This window comes from Equus przewalskii, chromosome 5 (assembly GCF_037783145.1).
Source record: "Equus przewalskii isolate Varuska chromosome 5, EquPr2, whole genome shotgun sequence".
Taxonomy (NCBI): Eukaryota; Metazoa; Chordata; class Mammalia; order Perissodactyla; family Equidae; genus Equus; species Equus przewalskii.
This window is the reverse complement of record NC_091835.1, coordinates 66,979,865-67,003,231: the sequence shown is the minus strand read 5'-3', so window position 1 is coordinate 67,003,231 and position 23,367 is coordinate 66,979,865. Positions and strand designations below refer to the sequence as shown.

The 23,367-nt window shown below is 37.7% G+C and overlaps 1 protein-coding gene and 1 long non-coding RNA gene across 2 annotated transcripts in view; one reads left to right on the top strand and one right to left on the bottom strand.

Moving 5' to 3' along the window:
- The window catches only part of LOC139083569 (uncharacterized), a 42,802-nt gene extending 26,482 nt beyond the window's left edge, over positions 1-16,320 (bottom strand). The window contains exons 1-2 of the long non-coding RNA XR_011540402.1: positions 16,040-16,320; positions 258-392 (exon numbers count right to left, since the gene is read on the bottom strand). This is a non-coding gene — a long non-coding RNA (uncharacterized lncRNA). The remainder of the gene's footprint in view (positions 1-257; positions 393-16,039) is intronic.
- Positions 405-1,334, top strand: LOC103546822 (olfactory receptor 8S1-like). Its single transcript, XM_008513658.1, has one exon. The coding sequence runs from the start codon at positions 405-407 to the stop codon at positions 1,332-1,334; it is 930 nt and encodes a 309-aa protein (XP_008511880.1).
- Positions 16,321-23,367: the final 7,047 nt, after the last annotated feature.

Here is a 23,367-nt window from a genome sequence, read left to right as displayed (position 1 = left end):
GAGCCTATGATCTTACCATTCTGGAAAGGAATCACTTTCCCATGGGCCTTCCAGCCCCTAACCATAGAAGGTTTTACAGGCTTTGCCACTGGGGTTATTGTCCTTATTTTGACTCTAGAACCTACCTGATTTGCATGTGCATGGTACATTTATTAAAGAGTGATGAAGTAGGGTGAAGGTATAGCAATCATGACAAGACAGTGCTGGTAGTTAGAAAAGATAGCCAGTGATGATATTGTATCTGAGAAGACACTTACCTATGCTGTTCCCTGTTTTGGTCCATAGGTAAGGAGGTATACTGTTTGAGAGTAGAAAACTCCTGTTCACTGAGAATGAATCAGATCAATGTTGCATCAAGTGGAGCACCATTCATTTCTTTTGAAGGATAGAATCTTTAAGAAACAATGAAAAATGTCAGTATTATTACTGAGTTTGTCCTTTTGGGATTGTCCAGTGACCCCCACATCCAGACCATGCTCTTTGTGCTATTTCTGGGGATTTATCTCCTGACTTTGACGGGGAACGTGGTGATGATCCTGGTGATCTGGGCTGATTCTCACCTCCACACACCCATGTACTTCTTCCTTGGACACCTATCATTCTTGGATCTCAGTTTCTCCTCAGTCACTGTGCCCAAGATGCTACAGAACTTGTCGTCTCAGAAGAAAAGAATCTCGCTGTGGGGCTGCATTGCTCAGAGTTTCTTTTTCATTCTCTCTGGGGTAACAGAAGCTTGTTTGCTCTCTGCCATGGCCTATGATCGCTATGCTGCCATCTGCCACCCTCTGGTCTACACCATGCTTATAAACAGACCTCTCTGTACTGTGATTGTGAGCATAGCTTGGGCAGTGGGATTTCTGATTTCCTTGATGAATAATCTCTTCATCCACAAGTTACACTTCTGTGGGTCCAACATCATCCCCCATTTCATCTGTGAGCTACCTACACTCTTCCCTCTGTCCTGTACTGATCCTACTGTCAACGAAATTCTTGTAGCTGTGTCATGTGCACTTCTGGGGCTGCTGACACTTCCCTTGATCCTCTTCTGTTACTCCAGGATAATTTCTGCCATCCTGAGCATCCACTCCTCTGAGGGCCGAGGCAAAGCCTTCTCTACCTGCTCCTCCCACCTTACTGTGGTGCTCTTGTTCTACGGGACAGCTCTATTCAGGTACATCAGCCCCACCTCGGGCTCAGTGTTGGAGCAAGTGGTCTCCGTTCAGTATGGTGTGATCACGTCCTTGCTGAACCCCCTCATCTACAGCCTCAAGAATCAGGAAGTGAAGGCAGCTCTGAAGAGGATGATGAGGCAACAAAGGTGTGCCTTAGGTTAAGAGAAAGTTATTTGTTTCTGGTCATGAAATAGAAAAATTATCTCTAAAGGAGAATGATTTTTATAGGCACAGAGCACTTGGGGAAATTGAATTTCATTTAAATTCAAGTATTTGTCTGGACAATGAAGCAAATAAACTTCCACAAGAATAGAAGCTGGGGGAAACGAGTTTGATGTACAAGCTCTTATGCAGCAGCCCTTTGCAAAATAATCTGAGAAAGGGATCTTCGCTCCATTTGAGGAGATAGCAGGGCAGACACAGATGAAGTGTATTGGAGTAGAACAGGGTCTCTGGCCAAATTGCTGACTTTTTCTTGAGATTTTCACAAAGATATGCAATAAAGAAAGGGACCTACAGCAAAGAAGATATCAGACATAGATAATGCTCCAGAATGGAGACAGTCAGAACCATCCATTCATCTCACCTAGTGGCACTTACTGGCATCAAATGGTCAATGTGCCTGCACATAGGCTGGTGTGATGGTTAGTTTTATGTGTCAACCTGACTGGGCAAAGGGATGCCCAGATAGGTGGTAGAACATCATTTCTGGGTGTGTGTATGAGGGTGTTTACAGCAGAGAGTAGCATTTGAATCAGTAGACTGAGTAAAAAAGATTGCCCTCACCAATCTGGGTGGGTAACATCCAATCTATTGAGGGCCCAGACAGAGCAAAACAGTGGGAGTAGGGTGAATTTGCTTTCTCTGCTTGAGCTGGAACATCCATCTTCTCCTGCCCTCATATATTAATGCTCCTAGTTCTCAGATCTTCAGCCTCAGATTCAGACTTACACCACTGGCTTCCTGGTTCTCAGGCCTTCGGATTTGGATTGGAGCTATACCACTGGCTTTCCTGGGCCACCAGCTTGTGGACAGCAGATCATGGGATTTCTCAGCATCCATAATCATGTGAGCAAATCCCTCAGAATAAATCTCTTTCTATCTATTTATCTATCTGTCTATTCTTTCGGTTCTGTTTTTCTGGAGAACCATGACCAATACAGCATGGAAGAGTAAAAAGAAAAATTAATAGATCTTCAGATTGGAAATCAGTATATCATGCCTACTTTATTTTCCTGAGCTCTCCTGCCTGAGGCCTTAACATTTAAAAATATAGTATGTGCGTTTGATCCAGGTACATATTGTATACCAGTATATGGAGTAGGGGATAGACATGAATAATTATAGAAGTGAAATTAAAAGATCAATAAGTTATCCCTTTGCCTCTACTTAATTAATAAAGCTAAATATATAATAGCAGCCTATTGAGAAACATAAGAGAATACCTAAATAAATGGAGAGTAATATACTATGTTTATGGATTGGTAGACTGACTATTGTAAAGATGTCAACTGTTCCAAAATCAATTTATACATTCAGTGTAATTTCATTCAGAATTCCAGAATACTTTTTTATGAATTTGAAAAGTTGATTTTAAAATTTATACGGAAGTAAATGAATCAACAAATGCCAAGCTACTCTTGAAGATAAGAAAAATAAGGTAAATAGTCTTGCTCTATCAGATATTGATTTACGAACTGTGTAATTAAGACTTTCTATTAGTGACACAGAGACAGAAAAAATACACCAATGGAAAAGAAAAGAGAACTCAGAAATAGACCATAAACACAGAAGTGGACACTGAGATGGCAAGGCAGATCAATTTATCTAGGATGGACTTTTCAATCAATAATTTTGGAATGATTAGCTATCCATGTAGAAAATTAATGAAACTATTTTCACCCACAATATGCAAAAGTCAATTCCCACCAGACTGAAGTACTAAATGTGGAAGGCAAAACTATAAATCTTTTATAAAATAGTGTGGGACAATGTGTTCATGGTAGAGAAGGATTTTTTTAAAGAGGATACAAAAAGCACTAACTACAAAAAAATTGATAAATACAATTATATTGAAAATAAGAACTTTATCAAAAAACCTTATAAGAATGAAAAGAAAAGCCACAAAGTGGGAAAAATATTTTCCACACATATGAACAGCAAAATCCTAGTATCCTACATTAGCAAAAGGAAAACAATTCATTCTGATAGGAAAATGGGCAAAAGACGAGATAGAACAGAAATTTGACAAAGTAGGAAATCCAAATCTCTAAGGTTCTCAGCCTTAATTGTCATCATGCCAAATAAAACCACAATGAAAAGTACCATTAAGCAGATATCAGAATGGCAAAAATTAAGTAGTCCAATAAAATGAGGTATTGGCAATAATATAGAACAATAAGAACTCTCATTTTGGAAAAAATTTTGACTATTCATTATGTGGTAAATTTAATTCAGCTCAGAATTCCACTACTAGGTATTTATCCTAGAGAAAGTCACACTCATCACACTAAAATAAATGTACAATAATGTACATGATAGCACTGTTTGCAATAACCAAATCCAGTAAATAACTCACATGGCTATCTACAATAGAAATAGAAAGATAAATTTTGATATATCCATACTGTGAAGTGAATACAACCAACGAAAATGAACAAACTATAGTCACATAGCATAGCATGCATGAATCTCAGATATAACGTTGAACAAAATGACACGTAAAACATTATTCTATTTATATAAAGTCAAATAAAGGCAAACAGGACTACATTATTTATGGATGCATATATAAATGGCAAAACCATGAAGAAAGCAAGGAAATCAGTAAGAAAGTTAGGGCAGCCTGGGTTATCATTAAGAGGGGAAGGAACAGGGTTCTTATAGCCAAGTGGTGTATTTCCCAGTGCTGGTAATGTACTATTTCTTAATCTTTTTTAAAAGTATTCTTATATAGTGGTCACTTTATTTGTTAAACTGTACATATATGTTGCATGTACTTTTCAGTATGTATGGCATATTTCAAAATTTTTTCAAAACTGTAAACATCAGGGGCCGGCCCAGTGGCTCAGCGGTTAAGTTCGCACATTCCACTTCAGTGGCCCTGGGTTCACTGGTTCTGATCCCAGGTGCAGACCTAAGCACTGCTTGTCAAGCCATGCTATGGCAGGCGTCCCTCATATAAAGTAGAAGAAGATGAGCATGGATGTTAGCTCAGGCCTAGTCTTCTTCAGCAAAAAAAGGAGAATTGGCAGCAGATTTAGCTCAGGGCTAAAAAGAACTGTAAACATCAAACGAAGTGGTGAAATACTGAAGTAATTTCTATTAAAACCAGAAATTGGGCAGAGATGCCTGCTTTCTCCACTATTTCCTAACGTTGTTTTGAAGATTATACCTAAGACAGTAAGACATGAAGATGAAATACTTAGAATAATTATAAAAGACCAAATTACTTATGTTGTATGCATATAATATGATTTTATTTCTAGGCGTGGGAGGAAAGTATGAAAATTAACAAGAGAGATTAAGTTGGCAACAATACAAAATAAATACACAAAAATAGTCTTTCGCTACCCAATCAATAACCAATTTGAACTGGAAATGGAAAAAAATTCCATTCATATTAGCAACAAAATCATAAATGACTAGTATTAAATTTACTAATGACTAATGCTAATAAATTACTAATAACTAGTAATAAGTTTAATTAAAAAGTCACTAGTAATAAATTTTTTAAAGAGAATTTATATGAATAAAACTATATTGAGTGAAATAAAACAAGATCTGAATAAATGAAAAGACACACCATGTGGCCAGCCTAAACAAAAAATTAATAATAACAATAATAATGGAATCTGAAGGACATTGAAAGTCTCACAAAATCGAAGAGAAAGCCGAAGCTCCAGGCTTTGGGAAGGTCAGGAACCAGAGCACCTGTAGAATCTAAGCCAGGGAGACTAAGAATCTCTTCAGAGCTCCCCTGTAGGACAATCGTAGTCTTTGCTGATTCAAATTCCTGGGTGAAAGGGTCCAACTGGCCTAGATTAAGTCACCTCTTGCCCAGGAAAGGACATTTAAAGTTTCTCTGCAATGTCATTTTTCCTAACCCAGCTTTTTAACCTGCCCTTTAAAAAGACCTACGCTCAGCAATCACAAAAAAAGAGAACAGCATTGCTCTTTAGTGAGTGTATGGTTGGCTCAATGTATAACCTTGGTTTGGCACATGAGTCTCAAGGTCAGACAGTCATGACCATAAATTAAAGCACAGCCCTGTGGCCTTTAAGTAGTTTTCTCCAGCTTTGAGGCTTATTTCTGTGTCATTGCTTTGATGCTTGTTGGCGATCAATTGACATTCTATTTTCCTCAGCGTGCCTGGGTGACCATTATTTCTTGAAGTGATCCTGCTGGAAGCCTCCTTGAGTGGCCAGGACAGGCCCCCTTCACCTTTCACTTCATCCTGACTTTGAGCTCTGAACCATTTTGAAGGTGCCCTTGGCCTTCTGCCTACTCACCAGGATTAGGCCTCCTTAGCAGGCCACTTTCCTCACTTCCTACTGGTGCATTTGTTGTGCCATTTAAGGCCCTACTACTTCCAAGGGTTCAGCAATCTTTGAACTCTCCTTGGCACAATGGAAGTCAATGAACCAAACTCTGCAGCGTTCCTCTTGCCCAGAGACAAGATCCCTTCTCTGTCTTGAGACTCATGTGCCTCTAAAGGGCCTGGTCTCATGGCACAGAATTAGCCTTCCCAGCCCTGGATGTGACCAACTGTGATGGAATCTACTGCAGCCAGAACTGATTCTTTTGCTTCAGCTCTGATCTTTTCTTTTTCTCCAATACCCTGCACCCCAAGACATGTGTTCTAATTAGGATTCCTGTATGTCCTTTTACCTATTACAGGCTGAAGTTATTTATATCTTGCTAGAAATGCAAATACCATTTTTAGATGAGGCAAACATGGAAAACCAAGTTCAAATGATTGTGATTGTGTTCTACTCCTCCACAAACCACTGCCTTGTATCCTAAGTTTTTGCTAAACAGAGATGAGGTCCGGAAAACTGAGACCTTAACCCAAGGACCCTGGGAGTCCTGTGAGAGTTGGAAGACTTCAACAGATGAAGAACTTGATCTGGGATGGACAACTAGACAGGATACACAGGTTAGGTCAGCCCTGGCTACCAATTTTACTATATAATCACCTGAAAAATCTAACATATAACATTGAGAAGTAGAAGTAGAAGGGTTTCCTATAGCATGGGGCAGTTCTAATAGAAAGAATTTGGGCGTTGGAATCAATGAGTTAACCAGTTGATGACTTTTGGCAAGTTATTGAATCTGTGTGATCTAATATTCTTGTCGGTAAAATTAGTTTAATAAAGGATCATTCTACTCTTGCTTTCATTCTCACAACAGTTCTATGTTAAACATATGCCATTTTACAGATGGCTCAGAGAGGTTACTTAATAGCTTACTGTTGCAGAGCAGAACTAGGGCTGTGTCCGAATCTAGGTTTTTGATCTCAATACCTGTGTTTATTCCTGACTTTACCACACTTTAATTTCCAAGACCCTGATCATCCCAAAACACCTATTGCTTAGATGGAATTCTCGGTAATCTTTTTATTTTAAAAATGCCTTTTGATGTTGTTTTGGTGATATTATAATATATAAAATTTGGGGGTATCTGAAAACAAAAAAGAAAGAATGAAAGAAACTGCCCACGAAAGAATAGGTATTATATTTCCCATACATTTACTTAAATAAATATAGCAAAATAGTCATTAATTAGCAATACAGTGAAATATATTTAAAATTCATATTTTATATTTGCTTTTCATTCTAATTATAGGCATTTATTTTATTCAGCAGACATTCAATGTTTAATGTGTTAGACCAAGAACAGGGAATAAGGAACAAGATGATCAATAGATGTCTTAGGAAGATTTACACTTTCAAGGAACTTCATTCAACACTCAGTGGACCTGATGTATTGAGTATTTAATACTCAGTGCTTGGTTTCTGGGATAAAAGGTTTATTAGTGCATAGTTACTTTCTTAAATATCTTGCCATCTGTATTAGTTTTCCAGGGCTGCCATAACAAGTATCACAAACTGTGTGGCTTAAAACAACAAAAAGTTACTGTCTCACAGTTCTGGAGGTTGTTAGTCTGAAATCAAGGCATCAGCAAAGTTGGTTCCTTCTGAGGCCTGTGAGGGAGAATCTCTTCCTGGCCTCTCTAGCTTCTGTGGCCCTTGGTCCCCATCCTCCAGCTGCATCACTCTAATTCTCCATCTTCACCTGGCATTCTCCCTGTGTCTTCATGACATCTTCCTTCTATACTTGTCTGCCTCTGTCTCCAAATTTCCTCTCTTGATGGACGCCAGTCATATTGGATTAGGGGATACCCTAATGACTTCATTTTAACTTTATTACATCTATAAAGACCCTATTTGCAAATAAGATCATATTCTGATGTACTGAATGTTAGGACTTCAACATACCTTTTTTGAGAGATGCAATTTCACCCATAACACTATTTTACCTTTTTTTCCTGTAAAGTTTGCTAAATTAGTTTAAAATTAAATGAGTATGCTCTAGTCTATTCTGATCAATGTGATGATTTTTCATATTGCTACTGCAAGGTGATGAAAACTCATGTTTTCTTTTATTAGACTTTTAAGAAATGCCTAGAAAACTAAATTTAAGTAGAGGTTATCCAAGAATGAGGGAAAATGTAGTGTTCTCAGCAATAAAAGTATCAGTTTTATAAAATATGAAAGACTGAAGCCAAGGTGCTGCAAAGAGTAAGTCGTATCTGCTCTGAGGAAAGTCCCCCAGATGGGGAGAGATTCCAAAACTGTCATCCATGGGCCACAGGATTGCCATATTGACCATAATGGTATTCTACACAGGTCTTTCTTCTATCCAGAGAGTTCAACTTACAGCAAAAAATTTATGAGCAGAGGGCTCATGCTGGTGGAATTTATTGGTCTTACTACATTCTCCATCACTCTGAAGTTGCCATAATAAAATGGTGGAATGGCTTTTTGAAATCTCATTTATCATGGCAGCTGAGTGACAACAGTTTGAAGAACTGAGACAGTGTCCTACAGCAGCAGTTCTCAAACTATTTGATGTCAGGACCCCTTTTATATTCTTAAAAATTATTGAAGACTCCAAAGAGATCTTTTAATTGGGTTATACCTATTGATATTTACTGTTTTATAAATTAAAACTGAGAAGTTTTAAAATATTTATCAATTAATTTAAAAATAACAATAATAAACCCATTATGTGTTAACATAAATAGTATTTTTATGAAAATAACTATATTTTTCAAAACAAAAAAAATTAGAAGAGTAGCATTGTTATACATTTTTGCAAATCTTTCCAGTATCTGAATTAATGAAGAAAGTTGAATCTGTTTTAACTGAAGTATATGGAGACTATCCTGCCTCAGAAAGAGATATTGTTGGAAAGGGAGGAGCATTTTCAGATCTGAAACAATATTGATGAATTTTTCATACTCTATTATGTTAAAATCCTTTGGTCTATATTGCACTTGGAATGGAATTTTCATTCAGGCATTATTTTTTAACACTATGCATTGGTCATTTGAAAAATGCTGCTTCACTGATGTTCCAAATATTAACACATTTATTATATATTATGCGGATGAACCAAATATTGACGCAGTTCATTACATAACATCAAAAATCAATCTATTAAGAGCCAGCCCTGATGGCCTAGAGATTAAAGTTCGGGGCACTCCACTTCGACAGCCTGGGTTTGGTTTCCAGGTGTGGCTGGAACCACACCACTCGTCTGTCAGTAGCCATGCTGTGGTGGCAGCTCACACAGAAGAACTAGAAGGACTCACAACTAAAATATACAACTATGTACTGGGGCTTTGGGGAGAAAAAAATAAGACAGAGGAAGATTGGCAACAGATGTTAGCTCAGAGAAAATCTTTCCCAGCAAAAAAAAGAAAGTTTTAAAAATCACATCCATTAATAAAGCATAAGCCCCAATCTCATCAAAATTTTATCACTGGCAACAAGCAATGTCAGTTTTTTTTCCTGTGTCATGCTCATTTAAGTCAATTTCAAGAAAAAGTCTGCCAAATACTCAAGTTTGACTAACTATAGTTTGCCAGTCATTCTTTCAAGTAAAAGTGCTATTCTATTTTTTTAGAAAAGTAATTACTTCAGTTCACAACTCAAACAATTATACAGGTTCTTTTCCTTGAGCCAACCATTATGCTTAGGTTTGCAGCACAAGTGATTTATATATACTTCCCATTTTGTCACACAGGATAGTGGAAAGATGTGTACTCAAGTGTCAAGATTTAATAAAATTAACATTTTTTACTGCTTCACCAGGAAGTTCTCAATGTTGCAAAGCAATTCTATGTTTTATTCTAAAGACTCTAAAAAACAATTTGGAGCTAACTGACATCTTAATATTGAGTCTTCCATTCCGTGAACATAGTATATCTCTCCTTGTATTTAGACTTCTTCAATTTCTCTCCACACTGTTTTCTAGTTTTCAGTGCACAAGTCTTACACATCTTTTGTTAAACTTATCCCTAAGTATGTCATATTGTGAATGATAATCACAAATGGAGCTGTTTTTACTTTCATTTTTCAATTGTTTGTTGCTTGTATATAAAAATATAATTGATTTCTATATTGGCCTTGCATCACATGACCTTCTTGAATTCACTTATTATAGTCTAGTAATTTCCTTGTAGATTCCTTCAATTTTTCTATGTACATGACAATGTCACTTTTCCTTTCTAAACTATGTGCATTTTTAAAATTTTTGCCCTTTTTTGCACTGATTAGGGCTCCAGTACAATGTTGAAAAGAAGTAGTGAGAGCAGACATCCTTGTCTTGTTTCCAATCTTAGGGGAAAAGCACTCAGTCTTTCACATTATCTATTATGTTTGCTGTAGGCTTTTCAGAGATAAGCTCTAGCAGATTGAGGAGGTTCCCTTTTATTCCTAGTTTATGAAGAGGTGTTGCCTCTTGTCAAATGCTTTTTTTAGCATCTGTTGAAACCATCATAACAGTTTTCTATTTTATTCTGTTTATGTGGTAAATTTCCTTTGTCGATCTTCAAACACTAAAAAAACCTTGCAATACTGGGATAAACCCCAGTTGGTCATAATGTATTTTTCTTTCAATATATTGCTGTAATCAATTTACTAAAAATTAGTTAAGGATTTTTGCATCTATGTTCATGAGTGGTATTGGTCTGTAACTTTATTTCCTGTAATGTTCTTGTCAGTTTTGGCATCAAGGTTATGTTTGTCTCATAATGAGTTTAGAAGTGTAATGTCTTTGTCTGGTTTTAGTATTAGTGTAATTCTGGCCTCTTTAAATGAGTGAAGTGTTCATTTCTCTCTTTTCTGCAAGTTTTTTTGTAAGATTAATATCCTTTTGTCTAAGTTTGATCAAATTCACCAGGTAAAACATCTGGATCTTGAGTTTCCTCCTGGTTTATGATTACAAATTCAATTTCTTTAGTTGATATAGTGCTATTTAGGTTTTCTACATTTTCTTGTAATTTGGTAATTTATGTCTTTCAAAGAATTTGTCCACTTCATCTAAATTGTCAAATTCATTGGCATAAAATTGTTCATAACATTCTCTTATTAGCTTTTGAGTTCATGAAGAATCTGTAGTGATGCACTGTTTAATTTCTGCTATGGGTGATTTGTCTTTTCTCTTTTTCTCTTAATCACTTAGTGGAGGTTTATTGACTTTACTGTTTTTTTTTTTTAAAAAAAAACAGCTTTGGGTTTTACTCATTTTCTCTGTTGTTCTCTGTTTTCTATTTCATTAACTCTTTTTCAATTACTGCTTTTTGTTATGGCCCCTTTATATTTCTTTTGAGTTTAAGTTGATTTTCTTTTTCTCACTTCTTAAGGTGGAAACTTAGACCACTGATTTTAGACCTTTCTTCTTTTCTAATAATACCATTTAATTTTCCTTTAAGTATTAATTTAGCTGTATCCAACAAATGTTGACATTTTCATTTTCATTTACTTAAAAAATATTTTCTGGGGCCAACCTGCTGGTGCAGCGGTTAAGTTCTCACATTCTGCTTTCGTGTCCTGGGGTTCGCCAGTTAGGATCCCGGGTGCAGACATGGCACTGCTTGGCAGGCCATGCTGTGGTAGGCATCCCACGTATAAAGTAGAGGAAGATGGGCACGGATGTTAGCCCAGGGCCAGTCTTCCTCAGCAAAAAGAGGAGGATTGGCAGCAGTTAGCTCAGGGCTAATCTTCCTCAAAAAAAAAAAAAGAAGTTAAAAAAAATTTTCCTATTTTATGTGTGGTTTCTTCTTTGAAACATGGGTTATTTGAAAGTGTGTCTGATATTTAATTATTTGGGGATTTTCCAGATATTTTCAATTATTGGTTTATAATTTAGTTCCACTGTGATCAATTTGCTTAATAGCTCAGGATAGTTGTAGCTTGAAACTATTCCATGTGCACTTGGAAAGAATGTGTATTCTGCTGTAGTTGGGTGGAGTGTTCTATAAGTGTCTATTAGATAAAGTTTGTTGACGGGTTATTCAACTTTTCTATATCCTTACTGATTTTCTGTCTACTTTTTTCTAGTTAATTACTGAGACAGGAATGTTGAAATGACAAGTATAATTCTGAATCAATTTCTTCTTTCAATTCTGTCAGTCTTTCCTTCATTATTTTGAAGCTCTGCTGTGTCTTCTTGGAAAATTGATTCTGTTATTATTATGAAATGTCTCTATTTATCCCTAGTAGTATGACTCGTTCTGAAGTCTACTTTGCCTTATATTTATATAGACCCTTCTGCTTTCTTGTAATAGCTTATTATGTTATAACTTTTCCCATCCTTTTACTTTTAATGTATCTTTTCTTTATATTTAAAGTAGGTTTCTTATAAACAGTGTATGTTGTATCTTGCACTTTTATCTAATCTGACAATCTATTCATTTTAATTTAGATTTTTAGACCACGTACATTTAAAGTAATTATATGTATGGTTAGGTTTAAAGATATCATCTTGCTATTTCTTTTCATTTTGTCCCATCTGTTCTTTGTTCTTTTTCTTTTCCTCTTTTCTGATCTCCTTTTGAATTAATTGAGAATTATCTAGTATTTAATCTTATCTCCACTATTGGCTTATCAGCTAGGCCTCTCTATTTTAGTGTGTGTGGGGGGGTGGGGGGTTGCCCTAGGATTTGTAAAATGTATCTTTAACTTATCACAATTGACATTAAAATAATATTATACCACTTCACATATAACGTAAGACCCTTAAAACAAAGTACTTCCATTTCCTCCTCCCATCTTTCATGCTATTTTTGTGAGACATTTTAGTCCTATATACATTATGAACCTCATAATTTGGGGGGTGGTCGGAAAACTATATCCCATGGATTTAATCTAGCCAATTACCTGTTTTCATAAATTAAGTTTTTTGAAACACTGCCATACTCATTTTTTTACTTATTGTCTATAGTTGCTTTAGTGCTACAACAACAGAGTAGAGTAGTTGCCACAGAGACCATGTGAGATGCAAAGCCTAAAATATTTACCATCTAGCTCTTTACAGAAAAAGTTTTCAATCCCTGCCAGATACATATTCATTATTTTTGCTTTAAATAGTCAATTATCTTATTAAAAATATAAAACATAAATTTTTTATATTTGCCTATTTATTTCCCATTTGTAATGTTAGCTATTCATTTATGTAGATCCAGGTTTGCATCTCGTATCATTTTCCTTCTGCATGAAGAACTTCAACATTTCTTGTAATACAGGTCTGCTGGCAACGAATTCAGTCTTTGTCTGAAAAACATTTGTATTTTGCCATCATTTTTGAAAGATATTTTTATTCAGTATAGAATTAATTGTATGTTAACAGTCTCCTCCTCATTCCCCCCTCCCTACTGTCAGCATTTTAAAGACATCATTCCATTATCTTCTGGCTTGCAGGGTTTCTGATGAGAGGTCTACTGTAACTCTGATCTTTGTACCACCATGTGCATTATGCCTTATATCTCTAGCTGTTTTAAGGGTTTTTTTTAGCACTGGTGTTCAGCAATTGGAATATAATGTGCCCTGTTGGTGAAATGTTTATATTAGTTCTGTTTGAGTTTACTGAGCTTCTTACATCTGTGGATTTATAGCCTTCATCAGATTTGTAAAACTTTAGGATACTATTTATTCAAATTTTTTGCTTCCCCTCCCCCTTCTTGGATCCAATTACACATATTTCAAGCTACTTAATATTGTCCCACACATCACAGATACTCTGTTTATTTTTGCAATCTTTTTCTCCGTGTGCTTCATTTGGGGTAGTTCTTGCTGCTCTGTCTTCAAGTTTACTGATTTTTTTCCCTGATTATTAATCTCACCCAGTAAAAATTTCATTTTCAGTATTATATTTTTCATCTCTAGAAATTTCACTCTTTTCATGTCTTCCATTTCTCTCTGCATTGTGTTCAAGTTTTCCTTTAAATCTGCGAACATATTTGTATTGTTTATAATAGCTGATTTTAGAAATCTTGTCTGATAATTCCACCGACTCTATCATTACTGGGTTGGTTTCTATTTACTAATTTTTTTCCAGGCATGGATCATATTTTCCTGCTTCTTTGCATGTCTAGTAATTAGTGATTGGATGTCAGACGTGATTTTACATTGTTGAGTATGGATTTTATTGTAGTCCTTTAGAGAGTGTTGAACCTTGGCAGGCAGTTAAGTTACTTGTGGATTCGCTTGATCATGTATAAGTTTTTATTTAAGCTTTGTTAGGATGAATCTAGAGTAGCCTTTATTCTAGGGCTACTTTATCTCTCCTATTAAGGCCTGACCCCTCTAATTCTCTGCTGAATGCTCCATGTATTCAATGATGTGTCTCACTTTGGGAGGTGGGAATACAAACAATTCTTAAGCCTCTATGAGCTCAAGAATTATTTGGGTTAGAGAACTGGTACTTTTTCTTTTCCTAGACTTAGGGAGTTTTACCCTATAATGTACATATTCAAAATCATCCAAAGACTCAAGAGACCCTTAGGCAGATTTCTAAATCTCTTTCTCTGCAGAGCTTTCTCCTCTCCGGTACTCTGCTTACAAATTGTAGCTGCTTCAACTATCTTGAACTCTCATCTATGCCTCCTCAACTTAGCAAGACCACTGACCTCTGTTCGAGATCCCTGTCCCTATGCCATGGTCCGGAAAATGCCTTTAGGCAAAAAAAGCCAGGGTGATCTTGTTTCCCTTCTCTCAAGGATCACAGTTCTGCTTTACCCATTGTTCAATGGCTCAAAACAGATGTTTCATGTTTTTCTGCAGTTTTCTAGCTTTCTATGGTAGAAGGTCAAGTCTCCTGGCAATTATTCCTTCATGAGCAGAAGCAAAAGTCTCCAGATGATTTTACAGGTACAATCATGTGTTGCTAAAGGATAGGATACATTCTGAGAAATGTGTCATTAGGTGATTTCATCATGCAAACATCATAGAGTGTACTTACACAAGCCTAGATGGCATAGCCTACCACACACCTAGGCTATATAGTACTAATCTTATGGGTCCACCATCATGTATATGGTCTATCATTGACTAAAACATCATTGCATGGTGCAGAACTATATATTCTAACAAAGTTTTACAAAGGAGGTCACTCCAATCTTAAACAAAATCTTCCAGAGAATAGAAAAAGGGAATACTACTCCCAATTCCTTCCATAAGTCTAGTCTAATACCAAATTTAATACCAAAAATACACAAGGAAAAATAATAAACAAAACTTTTGGGCCAATCTCATTCACAAACACAGATAGAAAAATACAAAATAAAATATCAGCAGACAGAATCAAGTCACATATAATATGATAACACATCATGACCAAAGTGGGTTTATGCTAAGAATTCAAGCATGGTTTAACATTTTAAAATCTATCAACATAATTCACCACATTAACAGATTAAAAGAGAAAACATTTTATGAGTATATGAATATATTTAGGAAAGGAATTTGATGAATTTTCAATACCTTTTTGTGACAAAATAAAAACTTTTATCACTCTAGGAATGGAAAGGACATAAAATATATTAACCATAAACCAAAATATGATAAATTTGACTACAAAAAATTAATACCTTATGTCATCAAAAGACGTGATAAAGAAAGCGACAAGATACAAGACAAACTGTGAGAAGATTGTTGCAAACATGTAACTCACAAAGGGTTACTAAACAGAATATATGTTATAAAGAACTCCTGAAAATCAATAAGAAAAGTTCAAACAACTCAATAGAAAAATGGGCAGAAGATAGAGATAGGCATTTCACAGAAGAGGAAACATATAGCCAATAAAATAGGGAGAAATGTTCAGTTTCATTAATGATCAGGGGGACACAAATCAAGACCACATTGACATATCGTCCATTTAGCTGTCTGACAAAACCAGGTGTTGGCAAGGATGTGGATCAAGGGAAAGAAGTTCTTATACACTGCTGGCTGCTAAAAGTATATACTAGTACAACTACTTTTGTAATTTGGCATTATCTCGTAATGATGAACATTCACATACTCTACGGTTGAACAATTATAGTCCTAGAGAAACTCCTGAACATGTGCGCTGGAAGTCATGTACAAGGGTATTCATAGTAGCATTGTTCAAGGAGGCAAACAAAAAAAAAGGAAACAATTCAAATTTCCATCCACAAGGAGAAAGATAAATTTAGTGCTTAGGCATGCACGGGCATAAAAATGAAAAATGGGACACATAGTGTATTTATTTTCTATTGTTACACAATGAATTAACACAATTTAGTAGCTTAAAACAACACAAATTTATTATCTCACTGTTTCTGTGGATCAGAAATCCAGGCGTGGGTTAATTTGGTCATCTGTTCAGGGTCTCATCAGGCTGAAATCAAAATGTGAACAATGGCTATGATCTCATCTGAGACCCAGAGTCTCTTCCAACATTTCGTGGTTGTCGGCAGAATTCAATTTCTTGCGACTGTAGGACTGAGTTTGCCACTTTCTTGCTAGCTGTCAGCCAGGGACTGCTCTCAGCTCCTAGGGGCTGCCTTCAATTCCTAGCCACATGGCCCCCTCACAACATGGCAGCTTCTAATCTCTCTGACTTCACAAAGAGCCTACTTATATGGGCTCACCTGCTTAGGTCAGGGCTACTCGGGATAATTTCCCTTTTGATTAACTCAGAGTCAACTGATCAGTACCTAATCACAGAAGCAAAATCCCATCATATTCACAAGTCCCATCCATATTCAAGAGGAGGGGATTATACTGCACATGTACACCAGGGGGCCAGAATGTTCGGGGACATCTTAGAATTCTGCCTAACACAGTCATATAATAGGAAAATAATCCTAACCTTATGAGGAGCCTATATTATTTCAGCCAGTATATGCAATAGGCATTTATAGTCTCAGAAGAACTTTTAACCCAGCTTCTACTTCTTTCTGCCACTGGGTATTAGACGGTGCGAGGTATCTGTCTACAATAATTCAACAATCTGGTATACTTAAAATAAAAATTAAGAGTCAGAGATAAAAGAATTAAAGATTATATTTTCTGTAACTCATAAATAAAATGTGTTATTAATAAGCAAATAGCTAGATGAAGAAATATACTATATCCATGAGAAATCTGCTTAGAGTAAGTTTTCATACTACTAAAAAAAAAATTGACAGTTTGAGATTACACCACTTCAAAACTCTCCCAGTGTAACACGATATTTCACAAGTGCTGTCTTGGCCCACTCTTGAAGTCATGGCTAAAACTCTCAATTCTCCTTTGCTGGCAATTTGTCAAACCCCCACCCCAACTACTTGCTTTATCAGGCTCTAACTCCTAACTTACAATACACACATACCCAACTGCCAGAGGCCCCCAGATACCCATTCCAGGGACAGACTTTTTTATCTCAGGCCCACGGAATTGCTCAAACTACCCAATGCCTAGGATGCCTGCGAAACCTAGCTAACTCCATCCTGCTCGCCATACATAAGCACCTCCTGCAATTCCTGCTAACCATTTCCCTGTCCTGGGGTGCAAACCCCTGTGTGGCCCTGCGTGACAGCCTTCTCTGGTTTGGAGCTGTAAGTAACAGAGCTCTGCCTTTCATCTATGTCTTTGAGTTGTGTCCCACCATCAAAAAAATCTTTAAGTCTTATAAAACATCTAGTCTTACCCTGATTGCAACACCAGCTGTCACTAACTGACAGCTGTCTGCACTTGGTCCACTATTTGCACTGACTACAAATTATTTCTGCCAAGTAATTCCCATGGCCAACATCTTACTTTTGAATGGTGCTTTATAAGTTTCACACTGTATGCCTATATTTTTGGTTGTTAGTCCTCACTACGGCTTTTAAGGAAAAGAAGAATAACATTATAAAATTTGACAGATGAAGTTAAGGCTCTCCTCTCTCACCCAGAGGCACAGCCAGAACGAAGAAACAAATCTTTTGGTTCTCAGTTTAGTGCTGTTTCTAGCACACCTTTGTGCCCACTATTTAAGTTAGCATAGTCTTTTTAGTTAGAATTTTCCTGCTTAAAAAGTACACAGAAACTGCTACCTCCTTGTAAGTCCACTCCCTCCTTCTCTCTCAAATTCAAGGACAGTGGGATTTAAGGGTAAGCCACAGAACTTCTTAAGCCTTTTCACCACTACCACCCATTGCCAAGCATAATTTAAGGGACCCTTAGTGCTCTGATACTTCTGGAAAGACAGCTCCTCTAGCCTTAACTCTATCCACAATAGAAGTGAAAGAGGGTCCTCAGAGCTCAACACACTTCTCATGAGACCCTCATTCTACCATACACACTTCATCTACTCAACCCCAACTAACCCTTAAACCTCACCTCACCACTGACAAGCTGACTAGGAGACCAGTCCCAAGAAGGGGGCTATAATTAGAACTGATTATCCACCTCCCTCTGAGAGTACTAATCCCATCATGCCCTATATCTCTGCTTACAGCACTCACCACAGGAATCCTTGGCCTCCAGATCATCCCCCATCATAGAGATTCTTACCCTATTACAGTCCTCTACATGCCTAATTTGAATCAGACTCTAATCCCCAAAACAATCTCTAATTCCTTCCACTGTGACCTCTGGAATTCAGGGTCTGCCATCGACAAAATCCCATGGCTATAGACTGAATGTTTGTGTCCCCCCGCCAAAATTCATATGTTGAAATCTAATTCCCAATGTATTTGGAAGTGAGAACTTCAGGAGGTGATTAGGTCATGAGGGCAGAGTCCTTATGAACGGGATCTGTGCCCTTGTAAAAGAGGCCTCAGAGAGCTCCCTCACCCCTTCCAGCATGTGAAGACACAGTGAGAAGACACCAGAAAGCAGGTTCTCACCAGACACTGAATCTGTTAGCGCCTTGATCTTAGACTTCTCAGCCCCCAGAACTGTGAGAAATAAATGTTCGTTGCTGATACGCCACCAAGCCTATGGTAGTTTGTTATAGCAGCCCAAACAGACTAAGGCATCCCTTTATCCTTCAACCTCTTTGATAGATGTTTCTTTCACCTCCTTTATCCAACTGAAACCCGGCTACACTTGAGGACACGCACACTTCCCTTGCAGTCCTCTCAGGGGTGGCTATTTTTTCTCCTAATACTTACATGCCAATGCTTTCCAAACAGTAAATTGTAACTCATTTGTGCATTGTAAATCAATTTAGTGGGTAGTAAAAACAAAACTTCTAAAATAAAGTAATAGAATAGAAAACATCAGCATATACTACATGTAGTTGAGTGTTGTTTCATGAAAGTTTCAATTATACAAATGATGGCTTTTGAATATATATATATATATATATATATATATATATATTAGTTTGAAAACCACTGCTTTATACCACCTAGGGTTAGAAGCAGAATAAGTGTTCTCTCTGCTCTTTATTGCTGCCTCAAGTACCATTTCCCTTCTTCCTCCTCTAAATAATGTCCTGCTCCTTTGAAGCCGTGCCATCAAACCATTCCCACACACTGCCCTTCCTTGTTATTATCACCTACCACACTCCTAGTCACTCTCCCTCTTTCATTAAAGACTCCCTCAACTGGCTTGCTCTCCCACTCTCCATAACCCCATCAGCATTCCTGGTGACTTCAATACCATGTGGACAATCCATCTCATGCCCTGGGTTGCATTGTACCAGTATGATTATTGAAATACTGAGATATTTTCATAGCCGCTGGTGCCTTCAGAACACTGCATCAGCATTATAGGCTACATCCATTTTGATGGATCCATGCCCATGCTAGTACTGGTGGTTAAATACTTTGAATACTATCAATGCTAACACCCTAGTCTCTCAGCTCCTTGACTTTCTCTTACCTTAAATGATGTGTCCACCACCTCGGGCACTCACTCTCAGTCATATCCTATACCCAGGTATTATCAACAACCGCAACCCCTCCTGAATCTCCAGTTCAAGCACCCCACTCTGCCGCCTATATTTTCAGCTCACTCCATTCCAGCCAATTTGTCTACCTAACTGAGACTCAGGAATAAAATTTATCTTGCATCCCATCTTTGCACTGTCCATCACTCTACTACCATCCTCTTTTCACCCCCTGTCCAGCTTCAGTTCCTAGGTCTTATCATTTACTGAATTCTTACTATGTATTAAATTGTGTATTTACATCACTTCATTTATCCTACACAACAACCCTATGAAGTAGGTATAATGACACTCATTTTATTGATTAGGAAACAGAGTTATATACATAAATCTTCCCAGGATTATAGAACAAAAAAGTGGAGTTTCTACAATTTTAAACGTCTGAATCACTATTTCCTTAACCATAAACTAGAGATAAAGATAATTTATCTCCCTGAGTTGTGAAGATCACATGTGAGCAAAAGCACTTTGTAACTTGTAAAGTGCTCTACAAATGTTAGTTATAATTACTAACTATTGAGAAGAGGCCCCATTCTTTCTCTCCACAAGAGTCCTAACCTGACACTTCTCTCAATCTTCCTCTTTCCCTTACAGTCACGGACATAGATGAGTAAATTTCTCCATTGTCCTACTGGTAGAAAATTCATCTCTGACATCAAGCTTCAAAACTTTGAATGAAAGAAAAGCAGTGTCATAATGGTGGTTAGGTTTTAATTAGCAGTTGAAAGTATAGTTTCATTACGGCCAAACAGGCTTTATAAGCCAAGCTGATAATTCATTATAATCAAATGACTAATAAAGGAACTTTTATAACACAGTCCTAAACTGGTGAACACCTGCATCGTACTTTCTTATTCAAACCACAGCAGAAGAAGAGTTCAGAAATGAAGGAGCCAAGGCTGACAGGCAAGAGACTGAGTCCCTTAAGGTCTTTTGAAGTCCCATAGAGAACTTGGAACCTTAGATGTCTGGGACCTCTCCCTGAGCCCCAGAAAGAACACTGCTGTGTCCTAAGGAACTCTGCATTCCACACACTAGAATCTGGCTATGGGTCCAACTCATCCCATTCTGTTGATCTGAACTCTATCAACAGGGCAGTCCTGGACCACCAAGTTTCCTTAGAATGATATAATTAAACCCATCAGGTATATCACTTCTTTATAACACTAAATATAGTGACTCCCTATTACTTAACAAGGCAAATAAAAAACCCTGACCCATTATTCTAATCTTTCTATCAATTTCCCCATTTCATTTCTTCTCTATTCTAAATAGACACTCCTACATCTGTGTGGTCTTCATCCCGTAGCAGGCCACAGCACATCCATATCTGCCTTCTGATTCTATCCAAGACATTCTTCCTACATTTTGCCTTCAAAGCTGATCTTGAAACTCTTCCACCAGAAAGCCTTAAAATATAGACTCATCTTCCTGCTACTCATAGCATATTTAATTATTCCACCCTGTAACATCATATAGGAGTTTGGACTTGTCCATGTATTACTGTGAATGGTAAGTTACCACTCTGGATAGGTGCACCTGATTATAAGCCTAAGGCCAGGGCTCAATTCCCAATTTCGCCTTTTGGCTCACTTAATGCCCCTGACCCCATGTTGAGATAATATCTACACTTTACAGTTTGTTGATCAGTAGTTAAAGAGATGGCATGTCAAAGCATAATATAAAGGCATTTTACATTTTTTCCCTGTGATGTTTAAAACAAGGTTTTGGCATAAGGTAGATGTTTATTAAATATTAATAACCTACAATAGTACCGGGGCTGGCCCCGTGGCCGAGTGGTTAAGTTCTCGCGCTCCGCTGCAGGCGGCCCAGTGTTTCATCGGTTCGAATCCTGGGCGCGGACATGGCACTGCTCGTCAGACCACGCTGAGGCAGCGTCCCACATGCCACAACTAGAGGAACCCACAACGGAGAATACACAACTATGTACCGGGGGGCTTTGGGGAGAAAAAGGAAAAAATAAAATCTTTAAAAAAAAAAAAAAAAAAATAACCTACAATAGTACCATTAGGCCAAAGCCTGTTTTGCCTTTTTTTTTTTTTAAGGATACAATCTCACACTGGTTTGCTTCCCAGAGAAGAGGAGAGGAGAGTCTGGGCTGCCTCTCATATCTATCTGCCAGCTCTCCCCACATATCCCTTTCAAGTAAAGTCAGATTTAGGTGCTTGGTTATGTTCAATTTAATATTATGTGGTAGAGACAATGCTAAGTGTTCACCAAACGCCATTTCCTTTTCCACCAGGCACGCATACTTTACTTCTCAGCCACCGCTGCAGTTAGACCATGCACCTTAATTCTGGCTGAGGGAATGGGGTGAAAATGATGTATGCCACTTCCAGGGCTGGCCCCTGATATCTCCAACAAGTCAGCCACAGCTCTCCTTCCTCAGCTGAGGCCCATAGATTAGATGAGTCTAAGGCAAGAGGGGATGGCAGAGTCACAAGATAGAAGCAGCCTGGTCCTTTCATGATTGCAAGGAGCAGACGCCCCACCCACCGGCACCAGCCAAACTGCTACACACTGTGACTTGCACAAAACATAAGCCTTTATTGTGTTGAGCCACTGAGATATTGGTATTGTTAGCCTACCCCAATTAACACACCTTGTATTTATCACCAGTGGTAACATCAATGAAAAGAACCCCCGGACTTAGTTCTAGAACCTAAGAAACAAATCCTGGCTCCACCACTCCTCCCACATACCTTATGATCCACTCTATAATATGCTGTATACCCTTTCCCAACTACATGTCTAGCACTTTCTCCTCTTCCTCCTTATGGAGCCCTCTCCACTCTTCTCTGCCTCAAGATTTCCTTGAGGCCTTCTCTGACCTCCCTCCCATACGTGTTCACTTCTTTGCTCCTAGTGCAGAGTATATTCCTCCATTTTAGCATCTATTACATTTTATTGCAAATATTTGTTGACGTGTTTCTGCAGACTGAGTCCTTGAATCCACTGACAATTCCTTTCGGATCCTTGACTCCCAGCATTTAGTTACAACGCGCAGCACATAGCAAAAAATAAATATATATTAAAGGAATGATCGTCACCTATGACCTTAAATAAGTCACTTATTTTTTAAGTCTATAAAATAAAATTTTACAGAATTGTTGTGATGACGAAATAATGGATGTGATTTCCAGATTATAAACAGATTCTAATGGTGATGTGTTTATTCTGTTTTGTAGGCCCTTCTCATCTTTTCCAGTCAAATTCATCTTAATGCTTTGAGGTGGCTCTGTCCAACAGAAATATAATGCAAACCACATATATAATTTAAAATTTTTAGTAGCCATATTTAAAAAGTTGAAGTAGGTGAAATTAATTTTAATAATATATTTAACCCAATATACCCAAAATACTGCTTATTATCCATTTTACATTTTGTTAACTGTCTCCTAAGTCTGGTGTGTGTGTCACCACACATCTCCATTTGGACAGCCACATGTGGCCAGTGGCTCCCGCAAACTGGACAATGTAGCTGCAAGGCCCACTTCAGACCGCACCGTCTCTGAAGTCGGCCTGGCTCTCCCTCATTGAGAATCAGGGACTCCTCCTCGACGCCCTCTCAAGCGCCTCATCCTCGCTGTCTTGAAACCTAGAAGGTAAGCTCCTTGAGGAATTCCAGACTGTTGTCTCCAGAAATCGCTGCCACAGCGACTGTCTGGCACACGACGACCGGTCATTAAATGTCGAGGTAACTCGTGAGCCCGTGTGC